The sequence below is a fragment of the Sorex araneus genome, chromosome 4 (assembly GCF_027595985.1).
Source record: "Sorex araneus isolate mSorAra2 chromosome 4, mSorAra2.pri, whole genome shotgun sequence".
Lineage (NCBI taxonomy): Eukaryota > Metazoa > Chordata > Mammalia > Eulipotyphla > Soricidae > Sorex > Sorex araneus.
The window spans coordinates 135802582-135827906 of NC_073305.1; the positions used below are offsets into that span (position 1 = coordinate 135802582).

General features: G+C 41.7%; 1 protein-coding gene across 1 annotated transcript in view; it reads left to right on the forward strand.

Annotated features, from left to right (window-relative positions):
* Positions 1-25325, forward strand: part of FIG4 (FIG4 phosphoinositide 5-phosphatase) — a 131967-nt gene that overhangs the window by 38539 nt on the left and 68103 nt on the right. Inside the window, exons 11-15 of the mRNA XM_004605717.2 lie at positions 4154-4287; positions 6311-6427; positions 8547-8592; positions 9243-9391; positions 11466-11632. Coding sequence (XP_004605774.1) covers positions 4154-4287; positions 6311-6427; positions 8547-8592; positions 9243-9391; positions 11466-11632 — 613 coding nt within the window. The remainder of the gene's footprint in view (positions 1-4153; positions 4288-6310; positions 6428-8546; positions 8593-9242; positions 9392-11465; positions 11633-25325) is intronic.

A 25325-nucleotide genomic window follows, 5' to 3' on the forward strand; every position in this document is an offset into this window, starting at 1 on the left:
ATTCATCCTAGTCCTGAGATTTTAGCAGCCTCTCTTTACTCGTTCTTCCCAGCAGTGCTGCATGGAGGCTCTATCAGGGTAAGGGGAATGAGACCCATCATTGTTACTGTATTTGGCATATCGAATATGCCACAGAGAGCTTGCCAGGCTCTGTTGTGCAGGCAGGATGAAAGGATACCTATCTCACCATCATCACCTTGTCTGGTGAGATAGGTATAATATGAAAATTAGGAAAAAAACCTCTTGGGTATTGGTAATACTGTAATGGAAGTGGACTGGCATCTAAGCAGGATAAGTAAGAAGGGAGAAAGCAGAGAAGGCTGATGGAGAAAGTAGGCATCAGTGAATTGAGGGCGTGTTTAGAACAAGCAATCTGAACATAAAGGAGACTTTGGAAATGGCTACGACCAGGGAAACGGTACAAATAGCAGAACACATGCCTAGCATGTGTGGAGCCCGGAATTCAAGCCTTCACACTGCAAGTCCCCTGAATATTGACAGGTGTGGCCTTGATGCCCACCCCCCTTGCCACCAACACCAAACAGCACATTGCCAGACTCAAGAATCTCAGTGACTGAGATTCAGCCAGCCACTGTATTAATCTCCAGCCCTGCTGGCTGAGGCTCTGATAAAAATGAAAGAATTGGTGGAAGGAAGGGATTAGTGTTGAAACATTGTATTCCTGAAACCCAATCATGAATAACTTTATAATTCATGGTGAACGAATAAAATATAAATTAAACAAAAGAACAGATAACAGGGGGAAAAAACAAAAGAGATTGTGAAGGCAGAAAACTTAATAATACTGACTTAATCTAAGATACGAGGATGGCAGTAGTGAGATTGTAAGAGAAAGTAGTTCTGAAGATTGTCTGCAACTTGGAGTCGGGAGTCAGTTGCTGGGAGAGGATGGTTTAGTTTTATGTATGGGTTCAGAGGAGCAGGTTGTGTGTGTGTGTGTGTGTGTGTGTGTGTGTGTGTGCTCTGTGAGTGTGTGTGTGTACGCACATATGTATGTTTTAACCAAGAGCCTGAAAGTGGCCATTCAGACAGAAGGGCATCAATGAGGGGGAACCATGTGCAGTGAGTCAGTCTGTTTCTGTTTTGCTGCTGATCTTTGGCTTATGTGATTGTTGGGTCCTATCAGGATTTGACTTTGTAAAAGCAAATTCAATTCAGAAAATTGTAATTAGGCACAAGCTGGGTCACAAGTACCCACAATCTGTATCCAACAGTAGCTATGATACATTCCTCACTGAAAACTTAAAATTGGAAAACTCTAATAATGAAAACCTCATGAGCACTTTTTCTGATACCTGATTAAGAAAATAAGACATTGCTAGCATAGAAATAAATTGTTGCTAAAGTACTAAATGGCAAGTCATGATTAGAATATAAACATTGCCCTAAATTAGTGGGTGTTCTTCTTGTTTTACAGAGTTTGCATACTGTGTGTTTAAGTTATAGTTAAATGGAGACCTAATTATAATTCTCTACAGTGGTAGGGAATTATTGGAAATAATTCTGTATTTAAATATGTAGATTGAAATGACATCTGATACATCTGTGCAATTGTAAAGTGTTCGTTCCAAGATTTCTCAAGTGTGCATTTAGTTTTGAATACTTAAATGCCTGCCAGCAGGTTTTTAAATTATACTTGTTTATTCTTCTGTTGTCATAAGAATCCCAGTAATAACTGATGATGAACAAGAGAGTCACTTGGAGGACTAAGTTGCAGTTTTGTGAAGTGGAAAACATTTTGGTGGTTTTGACTTCCATTATTTTATTTGGAGGATAAAGAAAGTTGCTTATGTAGTTCACTTGGAGGAAGACCTTATAACTTTGTAATGAAAGAATCCAAGTATGTGTGTGTGTGTGTGTGTGTGTGTGTGTGTGTATGCACGCGTACACAAAGAATGATGCTGAGGCATATTCCCTCATTCTTCTACCTCCACATAAAGGCTCTAAATTAAATTCTCCTTTAAAATGTCGTTGGCCTTTATCTTATACTCTGTTCTTCCCTCTATCCCATCCCAGTTGTAGAAGTTTGAGGCTTTCATTGACAGACATCTGCAGCAATCCTCGTGCCTTTTAGTATTGCTACTGGGGATCTTTAGGAAGTCAGCAGGCTTGGGGCTTATCATTATATCAGAGAAGGATTTTTGGGTATTTTTGCATCACAAACCTAAAATTTAATTTCTTTCTTTTCCCCTATTGGATGGAAATTCTTCCCCCCCCTTTTTTTTTATTTTATTAAAGCACCGTGAATCATGAAGTTATTCATGGTTGAATTACAAAATTATTCATGGTTGAGTTTTTGACACAATATTTTTTGGGGGGTTAATAATTTATTTATTTTTTAATTAGTGAGTCACAGTGAGGGTACAGTTAAAGATCCATACATTTTAGTGCTTGTTTTTCCCTCATGCAATGTTCAAGAGCCCATCCCTCCACCAGTGTCCATTCTCCACCACTTATGAACCCAGTATATCTCCCACCCCCCTATTCCATCCCCCCCACCCCACTCCGCCTCTGTGGCAGAGCATTCCAATTTGTTCTCTCTCTCTCCTTTTGGATGTTGTGGTTTGCAACAGGGGTATTGAGTGGCCATCATGTTTAGTCTCTAGTCTACTTTCAGCGTGCATCTCCCTCCCCGCTTGGAACTTCCAATCACATTTTACTTGGTGTTCCCTTCTCTATCTGGGATGACTTTCCCCAGCATTGACACAATATTTCAACATCAGTCCCACCACCAGTATCAACTTCCCTCCTCCAGTGTTCCCAGATTCCCTCTCCTAACCCACCACCTCAGCTTGCAATTCAGGTACTGAAAGGTTATCATGTGTACTTTACTTTCTATCAGCACTCAGTTTTACCAAAGTCAAATTCAAAACCACATGAAGACTGTGAAAATGCTCTTTGCTAGGTGAGTGTGAAGATTTCCTCACTCGGACCTGCTAGGTTCCGATGTGGCCTTCAGCTGCTGGAGATGGGAACCTTCCTTCCAGGGAAGGGAAGGGAAGGAAAATATATAGGGAAGGTATATAGGGTGAGCAGTGGGTAGCAGGAAGAACTCTGATCTCTTAAAGAGCTCATTATCTGCAGACTTTAATTCAATGAGTAATTTTTGTTGCATTTGTATTATTTTAATAGATGGGGTTTATTTCAGTGAAAATTTTTTTATAAGTGAATCACTATGAAGTACAGTTACAGACTTACAAACTTGTGTTTGTGTTTCAGTCATACAATGCTCAAGTACCCATCACTCCACCAGTGTTCATTCTCCACTCCTGATGATCCCAGTATCCCTCCCACCCCCTGCCCCATCCCCCCAACCCTACCCTGCCTCTGTGGCAGGGCATTCCCTTTTGTTCTCTCTCTCCTCTTGGGTGTTTTGATTTGCAGTAGAGATATTGAGGGTTTGATCTATAGTCTACTTTCAGTGCACAACTCCCAACCCGAGCAGGTCCTCCAACCACACTTTACCTGGTGTTCCCTTCTCTATCTGAGCTGCCTTTTCCTCCAGCATGTGAGACCGGCTTCCAAACCATGGAACAAACCTCCTGGTACTTATCTCTACTATTCTTGGGTGCTAGTCTCCCATTCGGTTACTTTATATTCCACAGATGAATGCAATCTTTCTATGTCTGTCTTTCTCTTTTTGACTCATTTCACTTAGCATGATACTTTCCATGTTGATCCACTTATATGCAAAGGTCATGGCTTATTCTTTTCTAACAGCTGTATAGTATTCCATTGTGTGGTTGTACCAAAGTTTCTTTAACTAGTCATCTGTTCTTGGGCACTCGGGTTTTTTCCAGATTCTGGCTATTGTAAACAGGGCTGCAATGAACATACAAGTGCAGATGTCATTTCGACTATACTTTTTTTGTCTCTCTGGGATATATTCCCAGGAGTGGTATTGCTGGGTCAAATGGGAGCTCAATTTCTAATTTTTTGAGAAGCATCCATACTGTTTAACAAAAGGGCTGCACCAGTCGGCATTCCCACCAGCAGTGTAGGAGGGTCCCTTTCTCGCCACATCCAATTTAAGAAGGGTTTTATCTATCCTTAAGGTCAAAAGTTATAATGTTAGACTCTGTTTTTCTGATCTAAGATGATGGTAATGGAAAATTTCTCCTTCTTGCTAAAGGAACGAGAGAAAAGAAAGCATGAGAGAATTCTGAGTGAAGAGCTTGTAGCTGCTGTGACCTACCTCAATCAGTTTCTGCCTCCTGAACATACAATTGTCTATATTCCTTGGGATATGGCCAAGTACACTAAAAGGTGAATAGTCATATGTCTGATTCCTAGATTTTCCTTTGCTTGTGATGTGAAGTGTGGAAGCTGATTTCTGTGGTAAAGTAAGTGCTGATCTTAGTTTCCTTAGCAAGCCTGCAGGGCTGTTTTGCTGCTAGGATATGGTTTGAGTGCTGAAGTTAAATGAGAATACTCGTTTTTTGCCCTCTCTTTTTATAGTCATAAATTTCAGTCGTTTATCTAGTCATTTTAGAACTCTCTAATCCACTACTTTTCTTTAAAGACACTAGTTTTCCTTTCTTTTTTTTTTTTTTTACTTTATTCAGTCTCCTTAATCACTTTGGAAGACAGCACTTTCAAATGGTCTCATTCTGGACAAGCCTGCAGTTACATTCTTAATGCATTGCCAGTGTCCCCATACCTGCTGGTTGGTTCCAGAATGTAGCACCTTTTGTTTTATTTCCTGGTCAGTTCCTTACCTGAAAAACAACTCTTCATTCTCTGCCCCAATGCAGCAGCCAAAGGTCCCACTCCAGAGCTTCTGTCCTGTTTTTTACCTTTGGGGTCCCTTTCCCACTTTTAACTTTCAATATGTGGTTCAGAGCTTATTTCATCCAAGGTTTTATTTTATTCTGTTTCTTTTCCTTTTTTTTTTTTTTGGCCACACCTGGCAATACTCAAAAATTACTCCTGTGCCTGTACACAGGAATTACTCCTAGATGTGCTCAGGGGACCATTTGGGATGTCTGGATTGAATCCAGGGTGGCCACTTGCAAGGCTAGTGTCCTACCCATTGTACCATCTCTCCAGCTCCTGAACTGTACTTCATTTAACTTGCTTTGTCTTTTTGTTAATGCACTATGTTTCACACAACACCAGGTTTGTTTTAAGGTTTTACCCTTCCTTCCTCCCTCCCTCCCTCCCTCCCTCCCTCCCTCCCTCCCTCCCTCCCTCCCTCCCTCCTTTCCTTCCTTCCTTCCTTCCTTCCTTCCTTCCTTCCTTCCTTCCTTCCTTCCTTCCTTCCTTCCTTCCTTCCTTCCTTCCTTCCTTCCTTCCTTCCTTCCTTCCTTCCTTCCTTCCTTCCTTCCTTCCTTCCTTCTCTCCCTTCCTCTGTCCCTCCCTCCGTCCCTCCCTCTTTTCCTTCCTTCCTTTTCCCCTCCCTCTCTTCCTTCCTCCCTTTCTTCCTTCCCTCTTTCCTTCCTCACACCTAGCAGTGCTCAAGACTTACTCCTGACTCAGTGCTTAGGGATCACTCCTGGTGCCAAGAGACCATATGAGGTGACAAGAATTGAATCTGAGTCAGTTATATAACCTGGGTATGTGCAATGTTTGCCATACCCACTGTGATTTTTCTCTGGCCCTAAGTAAGTGACTTCCAACTGTTGATCTGAAAAAGGCATGAAAATAATGAAAATCATTGGCCTACTCCAGATGTTATTAATAACTTTTCCAGGATTGGTCCTCAGGTGTAAAAGGTTTGAAACCACTGACCTAAATACATAAATATTTATGTTTATGTATTTACTTAAATACATAAACAAGTGCACTCCTGCACTTGGTGCTGTTTCCTTGAGCGTAAGCCTTATTTCAGTCAGTACCTGTCACATTATTTTCCTGTATTTTCTTCCCCTGTCACTAATACTGTGCCCTGTGTTCCTTTTGCAGTAATTTTATGAATACATACTTACTTGACTGACTTGGCACTTGAGGGGTATAAGGTCTTGTGAAAAATCTTACCAGGGATGTAATAAAAGTCCCAAAATTAAGACTCACTAGTGGTTGGCGTGTCTCTTTGCATCAGATCTTGTACCTTGTAATCAGCATGTTTAAAGTGTTGCCAGCCTGGAGATCGTGCTGAAGTCTCAGTGGTGGGGCTTTTATTGGAGGCTGGTCATTGTAAGTAGCCTCTGCCAGGCACATGCCCAAATTCCAGTCCTTGAGATATAAAAATTTAAATCTCTGTTGTCTGAACTTTGCTTTAATTATAAGGATAATTAGGTATTAAAATTTGGGTTTTTCTTACTCTTCTCATTTTTCTTCCCCTCTTTAGCAAGTTATGCAATGTTCTTGATCGACTCAATGTGATAGCCGAAAATGTGGTGAAGAAAACAGGTTTCTTTGTAAACCGCCCTGATTCTTACTGTAGCATTTTGCGACCAGATGAAAAGTATGTATGGAGTTTAAAATGTTAAAATATATCAACGGTTTAGTTCTTTTCTTTTTTTTGCTTTTTGGGTCACACCTGGCAATGCACAGGGGTTACTCCTGGCTCATGCACTCAGGAATTACTCCTGGTGGTGCTCAGGGGACCATATGGGATGCTGGGAATCGAACCTGGGTCAGCTGAGTGCTAGGTAAACACCCTACTGCTGTGCTACTGCTCCAGCCCTCAACGGCTTAGTTCTTATGGATAAAAATATCCTAAATATGAGCAACTAGTTTCTAATCCTTGGAACAAAGACAGATTTATTCCTGTGGAGATGTAAACTGCTCGGGTAACTGTGGTGGTTCACTGTAGCCAGAGGACTTTCTCTGGTGTTTATGTACCTTGAGAAAAACTGTAGCATCTTTATCTTCTGGTTTGTGGAATAAATATGTAAAATACTGATGTGAAGGAAAATGTATGCATTGAATTCATTCTGTTTTTCCATCTTAAAGAGACAGAAATATGTACTTTTTTGCACCGGCTAAATATAGTCTAACATTTTTATGAAAGCAGTAATCATTATTATATTATAGCTATTTTCTCACAGGTAATCCTTCTTTATTAGTATTTTGTGTGCCTATTTAGATCAATGATTCATGTATTATTTGCCTTGTAGGGAGCCAACATTACATATTTCCAGCACTTTATTGTCTGTTAGCATAGAGAACTATAATTGTGAACAAGCATATTACCAAATAACTGCCAACCAACCATGAGTGTGCATGTTTGGGAGTAATTCTTTTGTTTTTATTTGTATTTGGTAGAGAATTAATTGAAGACGTCTGTGGTGGGGATCCCGAAAACCACCCCTCCCCATGGCTCAGGGATTTGCTATGATTCATCTGAGAACTCAGCATATCACTGTGCTCATGGCTGCAATAAAGCAGAATTAGCAAAGGAAAGAGACACAAGGGGACAAAATCAAAAGGAAGTGAGGTGCAAGCTTCCAGAGTTCTCTCCCAGTGGAGCCCACAAAATTCACATGAAATTCCCCAGCCTCTCATTGTGACAGCATGTATGAAATGTTGCCAACCAGGAGAGCTTGTTAGAGTCTCACTTGCCAGGGTTTTTCTTTAGTGGAGGTTGGTCATTGTAAATACCCTGTGCCAGTCACATGATCAAATTCCAGTCTCCCAAGAGGAAAGAACAGATTCAGCTAAATCCTCTTGCTTCTACAAACAGTTGAGGTTCAGTGAGGCCTCTCTAATCTATTCTGGAAAGGGGAGGAGGCCAAGTTCCAGATACGAGCCAAGGGCTAGAGAAATAGTACTGGGGTTAAGGCACTTTTGCATGTGGTCACTCAGTTCCATCTCTGGCACCACGTATGATCCCCTGAGCACCACTGTGAGTGATTCCCAATTGCAGTCAGAAATAATAAACCCTGAGCAATGCCAGGTATGGTAAAATACCAGCCAGTGGCCAGCCTTGCAGACAGCCTGTCTAAGGTCAGTCGTCAGGTCTATTGCGCTGAATTCTTTCCTGCATTATTCCTTCTCTTAAATAACTAAAGTATTTTAAATAATTAAGGTAGAACATTAATATAGTTATTTAGCACTTTATAACAAACTATCCCTGTGCATTCCTTGGCCTAAGGAAAAAAAAAAACACGAAAGGAAAGTAGGAAAATTCCGTGAAGCAAAGCTGGAAAAAGCAATGAATGCTATTAAGTGGGGAAGGATTGGCATGGAAGAGTCTCCTAGAGAGATATTTTGCAATTATTATTATTATTAATAGTATTATTAATTATCATTATTATATGCCTAGTGACTTAACAGGAAGTTAAAACAAGAGTTTTTGGCTCAACACCATGATAAAAGGATAGAGTGTGGGACTTTGGGGCAAATTTAGGTGCTTCTTTTCTACTCTCCCTTTGAGGAGAACGTGGGAGTTTTCCATCTCAGTTCTTTGCTTTATTACTTGAAAGAATGGAAGTAATTGGAATCAGCCAAGTTTTTCAGGTGCATTCAACTCCGTATAGCTTTGATTCTGTGAGTCTTAGTAAAGAACTAGTAAAAAAAATAGATCATTTGACAAGTATTGACAAGTTTTTCTTTTTTAAAGAGTGTATTTTTTAACGCAGGTGGAATGAACTTGGCGGGTGTGTGATTCCCACTGGTCGGCTGCAGGTATAAACATTGTTTTAATATTGTGGAAGATTTATTTCTACAGTATATGTGTGATTATTTTTAAGCAACAGCTGAGTAAGATGTTTCTTATTTAATGCAAAACTATCAATCATTTGATAATACTTTAAAAAAATCTCACTGTAAGTATTTAACTTGTATGAAAAATGTGCAGCTGAAATAATAATGGCCCATTGTTGTTTTTTTCCCTGTATATTGACTTTAGTGGAAATAGAAACAAACTGAACTTTGAAAAGGCTATACTAACATGACTTTGGAAAATAATCATATATAGGCACTGTATATATAAGTGATGCTCAAAGAATGATATGGCTACAATTACTGAATATTTGGTTTGTAGGGTAAAGAAAAAATGTGTATATCTTGCAAATGGTGCATTTTGAGAAATGTTGTTTGTTTTATCTTGTTCAATTACAGAAGAAATTTCAGTGCTGTTGCAGCCATATTAAGTGAACAGAAACCCTTTGAGAATTAAGAAATTACATATGTTCATGAATAATATCCCACCTACAGCTATTTCTTTCCCTTTTCCTTATGCTACTTCCCTCCCTTCTTTTTAAATAGAAATCTGAAGTAATGTGGAATTACTTTAGTGACTGATTAATGTTGAAAGTTTAGGTGTTTCTCTCTAGACTGGAGTTCTTCGAACCAACTGTGTGGACTGTTTAGATCGCACCAACACAGCACAGTTTATGGTGGGAAAATGTGCTCTGGCTTATCAGCTGTATTCCTTGGGACTGATTGACAAACCTAACCTTCAGTTTGATACAGATGCAGTTAGGTGAGCCTTCTTCTGATCTTTTAAATACTGATAATAGCAGAAAGCAAAATAATGACCTTTATGAAGGTTTCTGCTCTTTTGCTTCTCAAGATAATATTGCTAAAAGATATTATTCAGATTAATTTTGTAATAATTATTTTTGTGAAAGATTTCTGTATTGTCTTTTATTTTGTTTACCTGGTATTTCATTGTGTTATTTTATTTAGTTTTTAGTGATTTGTCAATAAACAACTATGTTCTTTAGATAAATCCAAAATGCTTAAGCTGGATTTTATTTTAAAAAGCACCAAATCTTTACTACGTTTAAAAAAGTATACCTTCAGGGCTGGAGTGATAGTATAGCAAATAGGGTGCTTGTCTTGCATGCAGCTGAACCAGCACCCTATACCCCTGAGCCTCACCAAACGTGGCCTGAAAACAAATTAAAAAAAAATAGTATGCCTTCATACATTTTGAATAAAATGTCTCAGACTTGAAAGTTTGCTACTGGATTAGAGAGCAGTATTTCTCTGTTCACTGGATCTTTGGCATTGCATGAAGTACTGTTTCTTGAAAATATAATTCTATTGTATTATTTCTCGCCTGACACATGTAAGTTTCTGTCAGCTTATAGTTTGTCAGATCCAGAGATACAACTGCACTGAAAATTTCAACAAGGCATCTGAGGATACACAGATTCTAAAGCTGAACATAGTTTTACTTCTTTTTTTTTCCTTTGGCTTTCGAGCCACACCCAGTGGTGCTTACTCCTGGCTTTGCTCTCAGGGATCACTCCTGGCAGGCTCCAGGGACCTTATTTGGTGCCAGGGATTGAACCCAGCTCATCTATGTGCAACTCTAAATGCCATACCCACTGTCTTATCTCTACAGAATCAAAACTGTACATATTTCTAACAAAGGATATGGTCTGTCTGTGACAAGAATCTGTCCTTTTTTCAAAGACGATTCAAAGCAAATAGAAATTCTTTTAAATCTATCTGGTCGGATGCAGAAAGTGCAAATCTTGTAATATGCTTAGGACCAAGTTGGTCTTGGTGGGTTTTAGTTTTGATGCCTCTGCTTCTTTTTTAGTGTTTTTCTGTAACTTGTTGCTGTATTATAGTGTAATAGTATTTATCATCAAGATATTTAGCTCCCACATTGGGCATCCTGGTGTGAGGAATTGTCTGCATGCTCCTAATCCCTGTATTAGCTCTCTGCATCCTCAGAGGAATTCTTTTTTTTTTTTAACTGAATCACTTTGAAATATAGTTACAAAGCTGTTCATGGTCGACTTTCAGTCATAAGGTGTTCCAGCACCCATCCTCCACCATGTACATTTCCCACCACCAGTGTCCCCATTTCTCCCTCCCACCAGCCCCTCCCCTAAGCCTGTCTCTATGGCAGGCACTTTCCTTCTTTCCTTAGAGAAATTCTGCATTTGAGTCAGAAACTCAAAGCACAAGCAAATTAATACGAATAATACATGTAAAAAAGGAATATTAAATGCATAAATATTTTTACCAGAAGTATCCACCCTTACTTCAGAATGTGAGCTCATAATAGTTAAAGCTTCAGTTCTACTGCCTCTCAAAGAGACACAGAGACGAAAGCTGAGAAAGAACTTTATGGACACCAAGCCCGCAGGCTGGAAAATGACAGATCCTATCCTGAAAGCAACTGCTTGTCTGTCCAGTCACAGGAATGGTTTTGCAGGAAAAGAGCAAGAATAGGGAAGCACGTGTTCAGGGAGAGCGAGCTGCAGACTGGTGCCAGGGTGATCACGAAATTCACTCAGAGGCTGATCCTGGTTGTGCACTTCCGATGCCACTGCAGAGAGAGTTCTCAGTAAGGGGCCACTGCAGAGAGAGTTCCCAGTAAGAGACCACTGCAGAGAGAGTTCTCAGTAAGGCTTCTGTCCTTATATCCTGCAGGACCAGGAAAAGGGGCAGCCCAGCATTTTCAACCATCCTTGTATAGGCAGGTTTTCTGGTTGTCTGGTTTCTAGTGTTGAACTCAGCTGTCTGTTTCTTTGGACCAGCTTCAAGCTTTTCTTTCTTTATTCATTTCTTTCTTTTTTTTTTTTTTTGCTTAGATTATTTGAGGAACTCTATGAAGACCATGGGGACACTCTCTCCCTTCAGTATGGTGGTTCTCAACTTGTTCATCGTGTGAAAACATACAGAAAGATAGCACCATGGACCCAGCACTCAAAAGATATTATGCAGACACTCTCGAGATATTATAGCAATGCCTTTTCAGGTAATTGTGGGACAATAGGCTTATCTAAGACTCAGCCTTCTATGGAACTTTCTTCTCATCCATGGTTTTTTAAAAGCCACCTGGATAAGTAAAATCAAAATGAAATATAAAAAAATTAATTATGTGGTTATCACTTAGAAGTACTCAATAAATATTTGTTTGGTGAGTGAATGAGCTTTTAAAATTTTAATTAGGGTATGTTTTCTCACCGATAAATATAATTTTTACACAATGTGAAGTACTTTGATTCCTTGGCTCCTTTGTCTATATTTTTCCTTGGAATACACAGATACATTTATTTGAGAATATTAAATCATTATTTTTAAGTGGAACTCAGTAGGCTTGATAATTGACTAAAATGCAAATTTCATTGATTAAAAAAATCAGCTAGAACTGAACAGTAGCACTAAATCATACTCTTTTCTTATCTTGCAATTTGCAAATAAAAAGAAAAGAGATTATATAAGTGGCACTTTTCCTGCCTTTATTTGCAGAAAAATTCTGATAGAATTTTCAGTACAATATATAGAACAGACTAGAATGATAGACAAATTCCTCTGCATAGAATTTACAGAAAAAAATTGGGTAGAATGCTTGCCTTGCACACAGCCTGGCCAGGGTTCAGTCCCTAACAGTCTTTATAGTCCCCTGAGCTCTGTCAGTAGTGATTCCTGAGCATCACAGAGTGTGACATCCCTCAGCTCCCCCCAAAGTGCTTCGTGATCAGTTCATTGAGTTTTAAACCCTGGAAGTAGATCAAGAGGTAGAGAAATTTGTGAATATGGAGAGGAAACATTGGTAAGAGATTTGTTTAAGTTAACTGTTTCCTTGTATTGAACTGTCACTCCTCATTCTTTCACTGCCAGCCTAGAGAAAATGTACATTAATAGGACTCTGAGCAAGATTGGTCTGGTGTCCTAATATTGGAGGGATCCCAGGTTTAGGCTTTGGATGCTGTGAGATAAAGCTGAAGGGTTGACCTGGACCTTAGCCCGAAGGACTCTGGCAGCAGGAACTGGAAGGTGACCTTCCTCTGAGGAAGTTGTTGCAAGAAGCTACTTGATGTGAAAAGATGCAAGCAAATATGAAAAGATGTGAGGGGAAAAAAACAGAGAAAGTGCAAAGCCAGTTTGCTATGCTACTGTTCAAGAGTATTAGTTTTCTTTGCTGAGTAACAAGCTAACAAAAGTATCAGCTCATGATTTCTGTGATCAGACGTCCAGGCACAGCATAGCTGGGACCTCTGCATAGCAGTCAGGATGTCAGCTGGACTACAGGCTCGTCTCTGTGCCCAACAAGGGAAGCATCTGTTTCCCTCCTCCTGTGTTGTTGCTGGAATTTAATTTCTTAGAGTTTTTTGTAGTTTTAGGACTCATGGAATCGTCTCTCTCCTCAGCAAGCGAAAGATAGTCTTCAGGATGAGTCTGCTAACACACTCTTATATAACATCATATAACCATGGGCGTGACAACCCAACACATTGCCATGTCCTGTTACTCAGAAGCACTTCATAGGTCCCACCCACACAGAAGGGAAGTCTTCATCATTCTCATGTTGTAATAAAATAGCACAAATTGGGTAATTTATAACAATAAGAATTTGTTATCTCACAATTCTAGAAGGTAGGTTTTGAAATCAAGGCATAAGTAAAACAGACTCTTTGAAAAACAATTATAGAAGAATCTTCTTTTTGGAAAATCTGGTCGGGACCAAAGCTTTTATCCCTGCCTAGTCTAGGATGAGGGTAGTCCAGGCTTCTTGACTTCATTTCAGGAAAGAATTCAAATACTAGTGAGATAGAGTAGGAAAAGACAGGGCGATAGCACAGCGGGTAGGGCATTTGCCTTGCACATGGCTGATTCAGTTTTGATTCCTCCGCCCCTCTCGGAGAGCCCAGCAAGCTACTGAGAGTATCTTGCCCTCATGGCAGAGCCTGGCAAGCTACCCATGGTGTATTTGATATGCCAAAAACAGTAACAACAAGTCTCACAATAGAGATGTTTCTGGTGCTCACTTGAGCAAATCGATGAGCAACGGGATGACGGTGATGACAGTGATGCAGTGAAGGTTGAAATAGACCAAAGTGTCTGAGGGTGAATGTGCCTTTGAGCAGAGGTTCCCAAACTTGTTTCGCTTTACTATCCCCTTTTCAGAAAAACAAACTCAAAATCACAGTTCCCTCTTGGGAATCTCACTTTCTTAAGCAAGCAGAAAGCACCCCTCCCAGGTATACCTGAGTTTACCCACAAGAGTCCCCAGTCATGAGAATGTTCTGGCACATTCTTTGGTGGGGACAGGGGTGGTATGACTGTTTGGGAAATCTGCTGAGAAAGATAATTCTTGCTAACAAGTTTCTAGGTTATTGGTTTAGAAATGAATAAGTTAACAAGGGGCAGAATATGCATGAAATTGGAGCCAGAGAGATAACATAGTGGCTAGTGCGCTTTCCTTGCATACAGCTGACCTGGGTTTGATCCCTGACATTCTACATGGTTCCCTAAGCATCTCCAGAAATAATTCCTGGATGCAGAGCCAGGAGTAACCCATGAGCATTGACAGGTGTGGTTCAAAAACCACCAAAAGAAAAAAGGAAAAGAAATAACAGAATATGCATGAAATTTCACACAAGTGAAGGTCATTGGATGGTGATTTATCAGGGTCAAGGCAACACCCAGATTTTAATCATATTTGGTCATTTCTTGGGATTAACGTGACAATCTGATTGGGCAAGTGTGATTTTTGAAATATAAATGCATTCTTAACAGCAGTTCCAAGTCCCACGAAGTGGGGATTATCTATTAGCCACATTTTTCTCCTTTCTGGATTCATTCAGCTCAAACCAGTGTGAACTGAGACAGCAGCATTCTTTCCAACAAATTTCTGAGTTATCAGTTAAACCCAGAAATGAAGTAAGTTGGAAAGAGGCAGAATATACATGGAACTGGGGCTGGAGAGATTGTATAGTGGTAGAGAGCTTACTGTGGACTCAGCTAGCTGTTGCTTTCACCTCTTGGTGCCTGTCATGGGTAATTCTTTGACCTTGCTGGCATCTGCACACCATGATTCTGGGCTTTGGGAGTGCCTGGTGAGGGAAGGTAGTTGATTAGTGTTGACAAGGGAGAGGTTACAAAGTTACCTCCAGTCTGAAGCATACAGAAGTTTGCTTAAGGGCATAATAGCATGTAGTTGTTTGTTATGCTTTGCCATCACTGCACAATGGAATATTTTCCCACACAGTACAGTGTTCTGATTCTTTTTTCAATTTAGGTACATTGTAGACCACATCTGTCCTGACCGTTCTCTATTTCATTCCTACTTGCTCTTGTTGGCGACTGTTCTGGGCTTGCAAGTCTGTTGTCACATACCTTTCATGTGTTTATATCTGTGTCAAATATACATCTTCTTAATAGAACTCTGACCACTGAACTAGGATCCCATTTAGCATCCTAATTCAGCAGGTCATCTTAACTTGATAATATTTTCACAGTCCCTATTTTCAAATCAGATCCCATTCATGGGCTTTTATCTTTGGGGGGCGATACAGTTCACCCTACTGCAGGAAATGCTACACTATGGCATGAGCACCTAAAGCTTGGGGGCCACTTTGTTGGTTTTTTTTGGGGGGGTTAATATACATGTTTATAATCTTTCTCTTTTTTAAAAAAATTTATTGAATCATGAGAACAGTTACATCATGAGTTACATCATTAGAACAGTTACAAAGCTTTCAAGTTTAAGCCTCGGTCATACAATGATCAAACAACCATCCCTTCACCAGTGCACATTTTCCACCACCAAGAACCCCTGTATACCCCTCATCCCACCCCTCTCCCTGCTTGTGTGGCAGATGATTTCCACTTTACTCCCTCTCTACTCTGATTACATTCAATATTTCAATAAAAGACTCGCCCTTATTATTTGGAATTTTCCCCAACAATCAGACCTGCCAAAAAGGCATCATTAGATAATTTGTTTTCTATTGCTGATTATAAAAAGCATATGAGGATGCACAATTTTGGATTTCTGATATTTCAGTAATAAGTCTGCAGGGATATCTGCCAAAAGCCTCTCGGTTCCGAGCTTGGTTTGTGTGCCTCTCGGATCATGGCCATTCGTGGGTGTCAACTCAGGGTCTTGTCAGGGCGGGGAGAAGGGCCGGTTCCACCCCCCATCTCCTGAGGCCCCACATGTCTCATCACTGCAATCTTGTACCTGGCTGTCCAGTAGGCTCTGAAAGATGGCGGCCATTGTGCCATGGGGGGGGGGTGGAGAGGGGAAGGCGGAAGGGACAAACACCTTTCCCCACCCGGGGTGGCACAGTCCTGAAGTTTAATGCATAGTCCAGATGCATTTCTGCCCAAAGCCGCTGGGTTCCGAGATTAATTTGTGTGCCTCTGGGATCATGGCCATTAGGAGCCAGAGGAGCCATTCGTGGGCGGCAACTCAGGATCTTGTCGGGGCAGGCAGAAGGACAGGGGGTCACTTTGTAGTGAGATCACATTGGGGTCAGACATTCCCAAATACACTGTGGATCTGAAACTATTTGGCAGCCTGGTTGGTGTGGGAGGGACTGCAGGGCAGTTCTGTCCTGGCAGTCCTGACCCACCTGTCCTACACAGTCCAGCCAGCCCACTTAGCTATTCTTCCCTTCATGCCATTCCCATCCTTTTTTTACTCCCCAAACTAACCAACCCATTTTCCCAAATAACTTAGATAACTTCTGTCTCAGATCCCTTAACTGTGTGCTGTCATTCACTGGAACACGTGATTGCAGTCTTCTTGCTTTCTAGCCAGCCTTCAGTACTCACATTGCTTGGGGGAAAGCCCTCCAACTTTTGTTCTTGAAGCGTTTTTTTGCTTTGTAGGACATGGTTTGATTGCAGTTAAGCCATGAATTCTGAGCACCCCAGGAGCAGCTGGTTCATGATGCGGTACCTAATCCCTTGCCATGGCACTCTGAATATTCATGAAATGAGCCAATAACTATGTGTGCTAATTTATTATCTACTCCCATTGCAACTCCTGCTTTTCTCTGAACTAAGAATTATTAACTTGCAGCCTTTTATTACAACTTAATAAGGTGTAGCCTGCCAGTGATATTCTTAGGCTTCTCAGATAACCTCTTTGGGATTCATTGAGAATCATGCACATTGTACTACTGTGGGTAAGCTCAGTATATACCATAAACCACTAAGTCCATTGTACACTTTAAGGTTATCTACCTATTCTTTGGGACTGGAGTGATAGTACAGTGGGTAGGGCATTTACCTTGCACGTGGCCAACCCGGGTTCGATTCCTCTGTCCCTCTTGGAGAGCCCGGCAAGCTACCGAGAGTATCCTGCCCGCACGGCAGAGCCTAGCAAGCTACTCATGGCATATTCAATATGCCAAAAATAGTAACAAGTCTCACAAGGGAGACGTTACTGGTGCCTGCTTGAGCAAATCGATGAACAACGGGACAACAGTGCTACAGTGCAGTGCAGTGCTACCTATTCTTTATACAGGGCTCCTTGAATTGGGAATTAGGAGTTTAAAAAGAAGAGTAGTTGAGCAGAGAAAAAATAAGCAAGGATATAAACAGAAATGAGGAATTTGGAAAATAAGACTGGGGAGATTGAACAGGACTTGAGGCACTTGCCTTCTACCCCACTGACTTTAGTTCAGTCTCTGGCACTGCATGTTGTCCCCCAGCACTGCCAGGAGTGATCCCTGGGGAGCACAGAGCCAGGAGTAAGCCCAGAGCACCACCAGGCATGGTCCCCAAACTAAAACCTAAACAAGGAAAACAAAACCTACTTAAAAAGAAAAAAAAGATTTGAAAATAGAATTTTTGTTTGTTTGTTTGTTTCAGGGGGGCACACCTGGAAGTACTCAGGGCTTACTCCTGCCTTGGCGCTCAGGGATCATTTCTGGTGATGCTCAGGGGACCATGTGTAGTGCCAGGAATCGAGGCTGGGGTGGCCGCATGCAAGATAAGTGCCTGACCTGCTCTGCCATCTCATACCCTAGAGAATTTAGAAATCCAGAGCACTGACAGAGCACTGAATTTAAATGCTAGCATCTAAAGTAGAAGTACTCAAGTATGTGGCTGTAATGGGTGTGGGGTCGCACACTGAGCTCTGGTCTTGGGACTATAGAGAAGCCACGCCTCTCTCCCCGGCCCTGAGGGGGCAGGGTGCTTGTGCAGCATCTAGAATGCTCACAATAAAGCAACCTCTGCTCTCTGCAAAAACAAACAAAAAATGTATTCAAGTATTCCCATTATGCTTCATTATACTACTGCTCTGCTTTCCAGTGGTGGAATTAATATGTACTGATGTATCTCAGTCTACTCAAATGTGTGTTGCAAGTAGCTGATTATTATAAATAGCTAAAAACACTGAAAATTACCAGTAATTTTCCTTGTTTTCATAAGTTAGAACACTTATCTCTAAAAGCATTCTCTTTGGCTCAGCTTCTTTGTTGTAGAAGATGCCTAGGTCTTCTGCAACAAAATACCACCAGCAGGTTTTTAAAAAATATATATTATTTTTAAATTATTATTGTTATTATTTATTTGCTTTTTGGGTCATAGCCGGTGATGCTCAGGGGTTACTCCTGACTTTGCACTCAGGAATTACTCCTGGCGGTACTCGGGGGACCATATGGGGTGCCAGGGATCGAACCTGGGTCACTGTGTGCAAGGCAAACAAACGCCCTGTACTATTGCTCCGGCCCCTTACATTTTTTTTTCATTGAATCACTGTAAGATATCTCATTGCAAAATTGTTCATGATTGAGTTTCAATCATACAGTGTTCCAACACCCATCCCTCCACCAGTGTACATTTCCCAGCAACAGTGTCCCCAGTTTCCCTCCCGTCGCCTCCCTACCCCCACCCCACCAGCCTGCCTCTATGGCAGGTACTTTCCCACCCCACCCCCAGCTCCATCTGTCTGTTTCTCTCTCTCTCTCTCTTTTTCTTTCTCTCCCCTTCTCATTCTCCCCCTCCGCTCCTTTTGGGCATTGTGGTTTGCAATACAGATACTGAAAGGTTATCATGAGTATCCCTTTATGTACTTTCAATACTCAGTTCTTATCCAGTGTGATCATTTCCAACTATTACTGTCATACTGTTCCCTTTGTGGTACTTATATCACCAGGAGGTTTGAGACATCATGTATATCTCCCAGGTCTGGAGACGAAACTCCAAAGTCCAGGTATCCATAGAGCTGTGCTCTCTCTGCAGGCTCAGGAGGGAGCTTCCTGACCTCTTAGCTTCCAATGTGGTTTATGATCTTTGACTTGCTGTGGCTGCCTTTATATGTCTTCCTCTGGTGTCACATGGCCTCTCCCCCCGTGTCTGTCTCTCTGTGGCACCCTCTTTCCTATATGTTTCTTTCTTCTAATAAGCACACTGATGGGACTGGGTTGAGGGTTCACCCGCCTCCAGGGAGATGGCACCTTAGTTTGATTATACCTGTCAGGATGCTATTTCCGAATAGAGTCCTCGTCATGGGTCCCAGGATTGGCAATTTCTCCCTATCTTGTTTGGCAGTGGTGGTGGTGGTGAGTGGTGCTGATGATACAATTCATTGTTAAACAAACATTTAGGTCATATGTCAACCATTATGTCTCCCTTTGGGTGTGTTGCTGTGGACAAGGTTTGAAATTTCCCTGCTAGTCAGGGTCCTCCACTCTGTCCTTCTCCTTTGCCATTATCCCTGTAACGGGAGTTGTTACTGATATCTAAAATCCGAGTACTCTGCTTTTCTTTTCTTTTTTTCTTTTTTTAAAAATTTTATTGAATCACCATGAGATAGTTACAAGCTTTCATGTTTGGGTTATAATCACACAATGATCAAATACCCATCCCTCCACCAGTGCACATTCCCCTCCACCAATATCCCTGATATATCCCCTTTTTCCACCCTCCCCCTGTCTCCATGGCAGACAATATTCCCCATACTCTCTCTCTACTTTTGGGCATTATGGCTTGCAACACAGACATTGAGAGATCATCATGTTTGGTCCATTATCTACTTTCAGCACACATCTCCCATCCTGACGGATTCCTCTAGCCATCATTTTCTTAGTGATCCCTTCTCTATTCCATCTGCCTTCTCCCCTCCACTCATGATGCAGTAAGTACTCCGGTTTTCTTTTTTTTTTTTTCTTTAGCTTTTATTTTATTTTTTTTTTAATTAGAGAGTCATCGTGAGGGTACAGTTACAGATCCATACATCTTTGTGCTCATGTTTCCCCCATACAAAGTTCGATAACCCATCCCTTCACCAGTGCCCATTCTCCACCACCAGTAAACCCAAAATCCCTCCCCCCTCCCCAGTCCCGTCTCCCCCCACCCCACCCTGCCACTATGGCAGGGAATTCCCTTTTGTTCTCTCTCTCTGATTAGGTGTTGTGGTTTGCAATAAAGGTGTTGAGTGGCCATTGTGTTCAGTCTCTAGTCTGTATTCGGCCTGCATCACCCTTCCCCCACATGACCTCCAACCACATTTTACTTGGTGGTCCCTTCCCTGAGTTACCCAGAATGAGAGACCAGACTCCAAGCCATGGAAACATTCTCCTGGTACTTATTTCTACTATTCTTGGGCGTTAGTCTTATAGTCTATTATTCTATATTCCACAGATGAGTGCAATCTTTCTATGTCTGTCTCTCTCTTTCTGACTCATTTCACTTAGCATGATACTTTCCATGTTGAAGTACTCCGGTTTTCAATAAAGCCACAGACAGAGAATGAGTGAGGAGTCTGTTGCTGGGCCTGATTTAAGGAAAGGCATTCTCTAACAAGATGGGAGATGGTCTAGAGAACATTGAATGCTCATAATAGGAAGATAAAGCACAGTCATGCACACAGGAGCTACAGCTGACAGAGGAACCCCCAGGCAAAGAATCCTTTTATGAGTAATGAGGCAAAAATGACTATTTGAGATGCATAGTGTACTGGAGTATAAAACTTATTTTTAAAATTACAATGGATATTACATAATTCTCATTTATTTAAAGCTCTCCATTTTCTCAAAAGTTCTCAGGATAACTGTGGAATGGTCTCCTCCCATTAGCACCTGAAGTAGGTAGGAAGGTCCTAGAAATTAGAGTGTTGGTTTTTATAGAGAAATTAATGTCTTCTGGACAACCCTTTCAGACTCACTTTCAAAGCCATCTTTTGTATTTAGTTTTTGGGCCACACCTGACAATACTCAAGGAATGCTCCTAGCTCTGCACTTAGGGATCATTCCCTGGTGGGCTCAGGAGACCATATGGGGTGCCAGGGATGGAACCCAGGTCAGCGGTGTGCAAGGCAAGTACCCTGTACCCATTGTTTATTGTTCTGGCTCCCCAAACCGTCTTGAGACTTCACCTATTAGTGTGCTCTGGAGTCTGTTTCTAAGAACCACAATTGGATTTCCTAACAGACTGTTTACAGAGGCAGCTGGAGGATGCCAACAGGGAAGGGCTAGGTGCCAAGATTCTCCAGAACAATGCAAAGGCCTTCCAAAGGCCATCCTTCCAAGTAGGAGCTTTACACAAGTCAATGAGCTGGTTGGCTAGAGCAGAAGGAAGACAATGGGGGGGAGAAAGAGGTTTTATTTTGATATCACTTAAAATAACATTAACTACTGATTAAAAACCCAGTCGCCCTGAAACCAAAGTAATTACATGTGGCAAGAGAAAAGGATGACTCTCAATTTAAACTGACTGTAGTTTGCCAAATGGCACTCAGAACAGAAGACAGTGCATATCCTTAGTATGTTCATTCTGCTGCTCTCTTAAGTGACACTTCATCCTGCCCTCTCTCATAAACCTCCAAGAGCCCGATCTCAGCTAATGCCCTTGCATCCCACTTCATTGCAAAAGCAAGCTACGGGGAGTGAAATCCCATCCCTCCAACGTAGAGCCTCCCCTGGTCTGCACAGAGGTTTTCGCCTCATTTCCTGTAACGGTGGTTGGCCTGGACTACCCCGCCCTCCTATCCATGCAGCCCCCTCTCCGTGTGTTGGATCCCACTCGGCCAGCTTTCCCATCTAACTAGATGTTCTCTGCTATCCATCATCATTTTCTCCTTCTCCACTCCCTCATTTCATTAGCACGGAAGTACACCAGTGTGTGTTTGCCACTTCCCTTTCCTTCCTTCTGCCCTTAATCTCACCCCCTCCAGTTTCCCTCCTGCTGTCCTATTCCTGTAAGTGCCTAAACCGGCCAGCATACCCAGAGTGAACCTCACCCCTCTTTTCCTCCCATGTCCTGTGCTGACCAGGTTTCTTATCAGGTAGCTTCTCTGTTACCAGGAATCTGCTCTGTTACACTACAAAACTCAAAATCCGTAAGAAGCTCCACCTCATCAAATCCAGAGGTTACTTTCTTCTAACAACTTTTAAAAAAAAATTTTTTTTTATTAGAGAATCACTGTGATGTACAGTTACAAACTTATGAACTTTTGTGTTTGAATTTTACTCATACAGTGATCGTTTACCCATCCCTCCACCAGTGCCCATTTACCTCCACCAATGATCGCAGTATCCCTCTCACCACCCCCACCCCATCCCCACCACCTCTGCAGCAGGGCATTCCCTTTTGTTCTCTCTTTTTTTGGGTGTTGTAGGGCCTTCTAACAACCTTTGATCAAGTTTGCCTACACCCTGCTTAAAACTCACCTGATTAACATCTCCCGTCCTACTTCTCAACCTTCTATTTTTTTTTTAATTTTACTTTTGAGGCAGCTTTTAAATACCATGCACCCATCACTCAAATTTATATCTCTGACTTGGACTTCTCTACTGAACGTTAGACTCATGCTCCCAAATGCTGTCCCAACATCGCCTCCTGAATATCATGGTAATTTTCAATAGGGGGCAAAACAAGCCTCCACAAATGTAGTAGATGAACACTGCCTTCCTTTCTTGACTCAGTGTTTCCATGGTCAGCATGTGGGCACTGCTTTCGTCAGCAGTGCTTCCCACTTTGGGTCTCTCAGGCCTGAGTTCAAATCAAAGCAGTGAAGCGAATGAAATAAGCAATGAAGCCAGATGTCTGCTGACCCCAGCACTTATCTCAAGTTTCCAGGATTGTTCATGCTGTTGACAGGATTCCACGCACTGGGAGGACTGATGTCCCCATATCCTTGCCCGATGGTGGCGAGTGCCCTTCTCGGGTCTGAAAAGCTGGTGCTTACCTCATCTCGAGGCAGCTCCATCTTTCAAGCAAGCTGCAACATAGCTAAGCCTTCTTATACTTGGAGTCTTCCTGCTTTCCTCTCGTACCTTTGAAAAATTCATGTGATTATAGTGGGCAATCATATACTTACCATAAGCTCCGGCAATGCAGGACAATTTCCCTACCTAGAAGCCAGTGATTAGGAACCTCAATTATATCTACAAAGCCCCAAGAGAAAGTCTTGACTATACCTCAAGTCCATTTCTCTCCATTCCTTTTTTTTTCCCCTTCCCACCTCAGCATCCTCTTGTTCAATTCAAAAACCGAGGACTCATCCTCCAGATTTTATTTTCTGTCCCCTCCCTCCTAGTCCCCTCTGTGAGCAAATCTTGTTGACTCGAAATATGACCCAAATCCTGCTGCTTCTTTTCATTTTTACTGCTTCTACTCTAGTACAAATGACAGTCGCCTCTTATCTGAAGCATTGCAGTATCTCCAGAGTCATCTCTCTGCTTTCCCTCTTGCTTTTCCCAGCAGCCAGAGTGATCTTTTTAAAGCTTAAATCAGATCACATCACTCCCTCCTTCAACTTCCCGTTCAGGTAAAACAAGACTCCCCCCTAATGGCCTACAAGGTCATGCGTGGTGTGACCCTCAGTGCCTGGAGCTGCCATTCCCCAGTCAGACATCTGCATTGGTTTGTCCTGCTGGAGAAGAACTCCTCATCTTTACAGTTCAGATGTCCCTTCCTCAGACAGCTCTGCTTCTGTCTCTTCTCAGTCCCTAATCTAAGAGTCCCTCTCCTCTGCCATCACTCTCCTGTCTCACTATACTCTTGTCTTCCTCACAGCCTCTGAAGGTTTCATATTCATTATTTGCTTCTATGTGTGTCTGTTCCCCACTGTGGAATGTGGGCCCCCAAGAATCAGCCAGTCTTGCCTGACTGACTCATTATCTCTCTCATGTGGGTCTTAGTCCATTCTTTGATAAATGAATGAAAGATGATGGGCTTTTTTTGTTATAAAAATAATGCGTATAATTTTAGAAAGTATAAAAGAGCTCACAAATAAGTCATACAATATTCACCTACCAGAGATAGACACTGTTTTGTTGTTTGTTCTTTTAATACCAGTGTACCCCCTCCCCCTCCCGAAGGCCCTAACACCCTAAGATGTGTGGATTAGTTTTCCTATTATGCTGTCTTTGGACCTTTTTGCTCCCTTAAGGTATGCATACACTTGATCTTCCGTTCTTGCTCTTCTTGATAATGTGAGCAATGTGACCTTCAGAATTCTTCTAGAGCATGCTTTTTGATAGCAGAATGCACTCTATCCTTAAGTAGCATCATGGTTTTAGTTATTATTAGCACAGTGGGTAGAGCATTTGCCTTGCACATGGCTGACCTGGGTTCGATTCCTCCATTCCTCTCGGAGAGCCTGGCAAGCTACCGAGAGTATCCCGCCTGCATGGCAGAGCCTGGCAAGCTACCTGTGGTGTATTCGATATGCCAAAAACAGTAACTAGAAGTCTCACAATGGAGACATTATTGGTGTCCACTCAAGCAAATCGATGAACAATGGGACAACAGTGCTACAGTACTACATTATGCATTTAGGTTCCTTTTATTTTTGAAACATTTTTTAAATTTTTTTAAATTAATGAGTCACCGTTGAGGGTACAGTTACAGCGTTTCATGCTTGTGTTACATTCATACATTTCTCGAGTACCCATCCCTCCACCAGTGCCCATTCTCCTTCACCGATGGCCCCAAGGTCCCTCCCACTCCCACATTCTGTCCTCCCCACCTCACCCTGCCCCTGTGACAGGGAATTCCTTTTTGTTCTCTCTCTCCTTTTGGGTGTTGGGGTTTGCAATGGAGGTACTGGGTGGCTATTGTGTTCAGTCTATTTAGGTTCCTTTTAAAGAAGCATTTTTAGAAGTACTTTTTTTGGGTATATCACTGATCTTAATGAAAATGCCAGAAACATATTTATTAGTTCATGGTATTTGCCTTGCATGCAGCTGACCCAGGTTCGATTCCTCTGCCCCTCTTGGAGAGGCTGGCAAGCTACCAAGAGTATCTTGCCCTTACGGCAGAGCCTGGCAAGCTACCCGTGGCGTATTTGATATGCCAAAAACAGTAACAAGTCTCACAATGGAGATGTTACTGGTACCCACTTGAGCAAATCAGTGAGCAACAGGATAACAGTGACAGTGACAGGTATTATATCAGAGTATAGTTGATATCATAAAATATCACAGATATTTTTAGTACTTAAAAAATGCACATTACCAAATTGCTTTACAGTTGAAAAGAAATGGCAGTTAATGTTCCCTCAGCAGAGTATATATGGGGGTGTCCATTCTGAAAAGTCTTCAGCTTAATAGGTAGAAAATACCTTGATTTAATTTACATTTGTTTGATAGTAACATTGAATTTTTCTATGTTTGTTGTCTGTTTCTTTTGAAAATTGTATTTTCTCTTTTTCCTTAGAGTATTGATCTTTGTCATTCCTACATGTAGCTGATATTAATTTT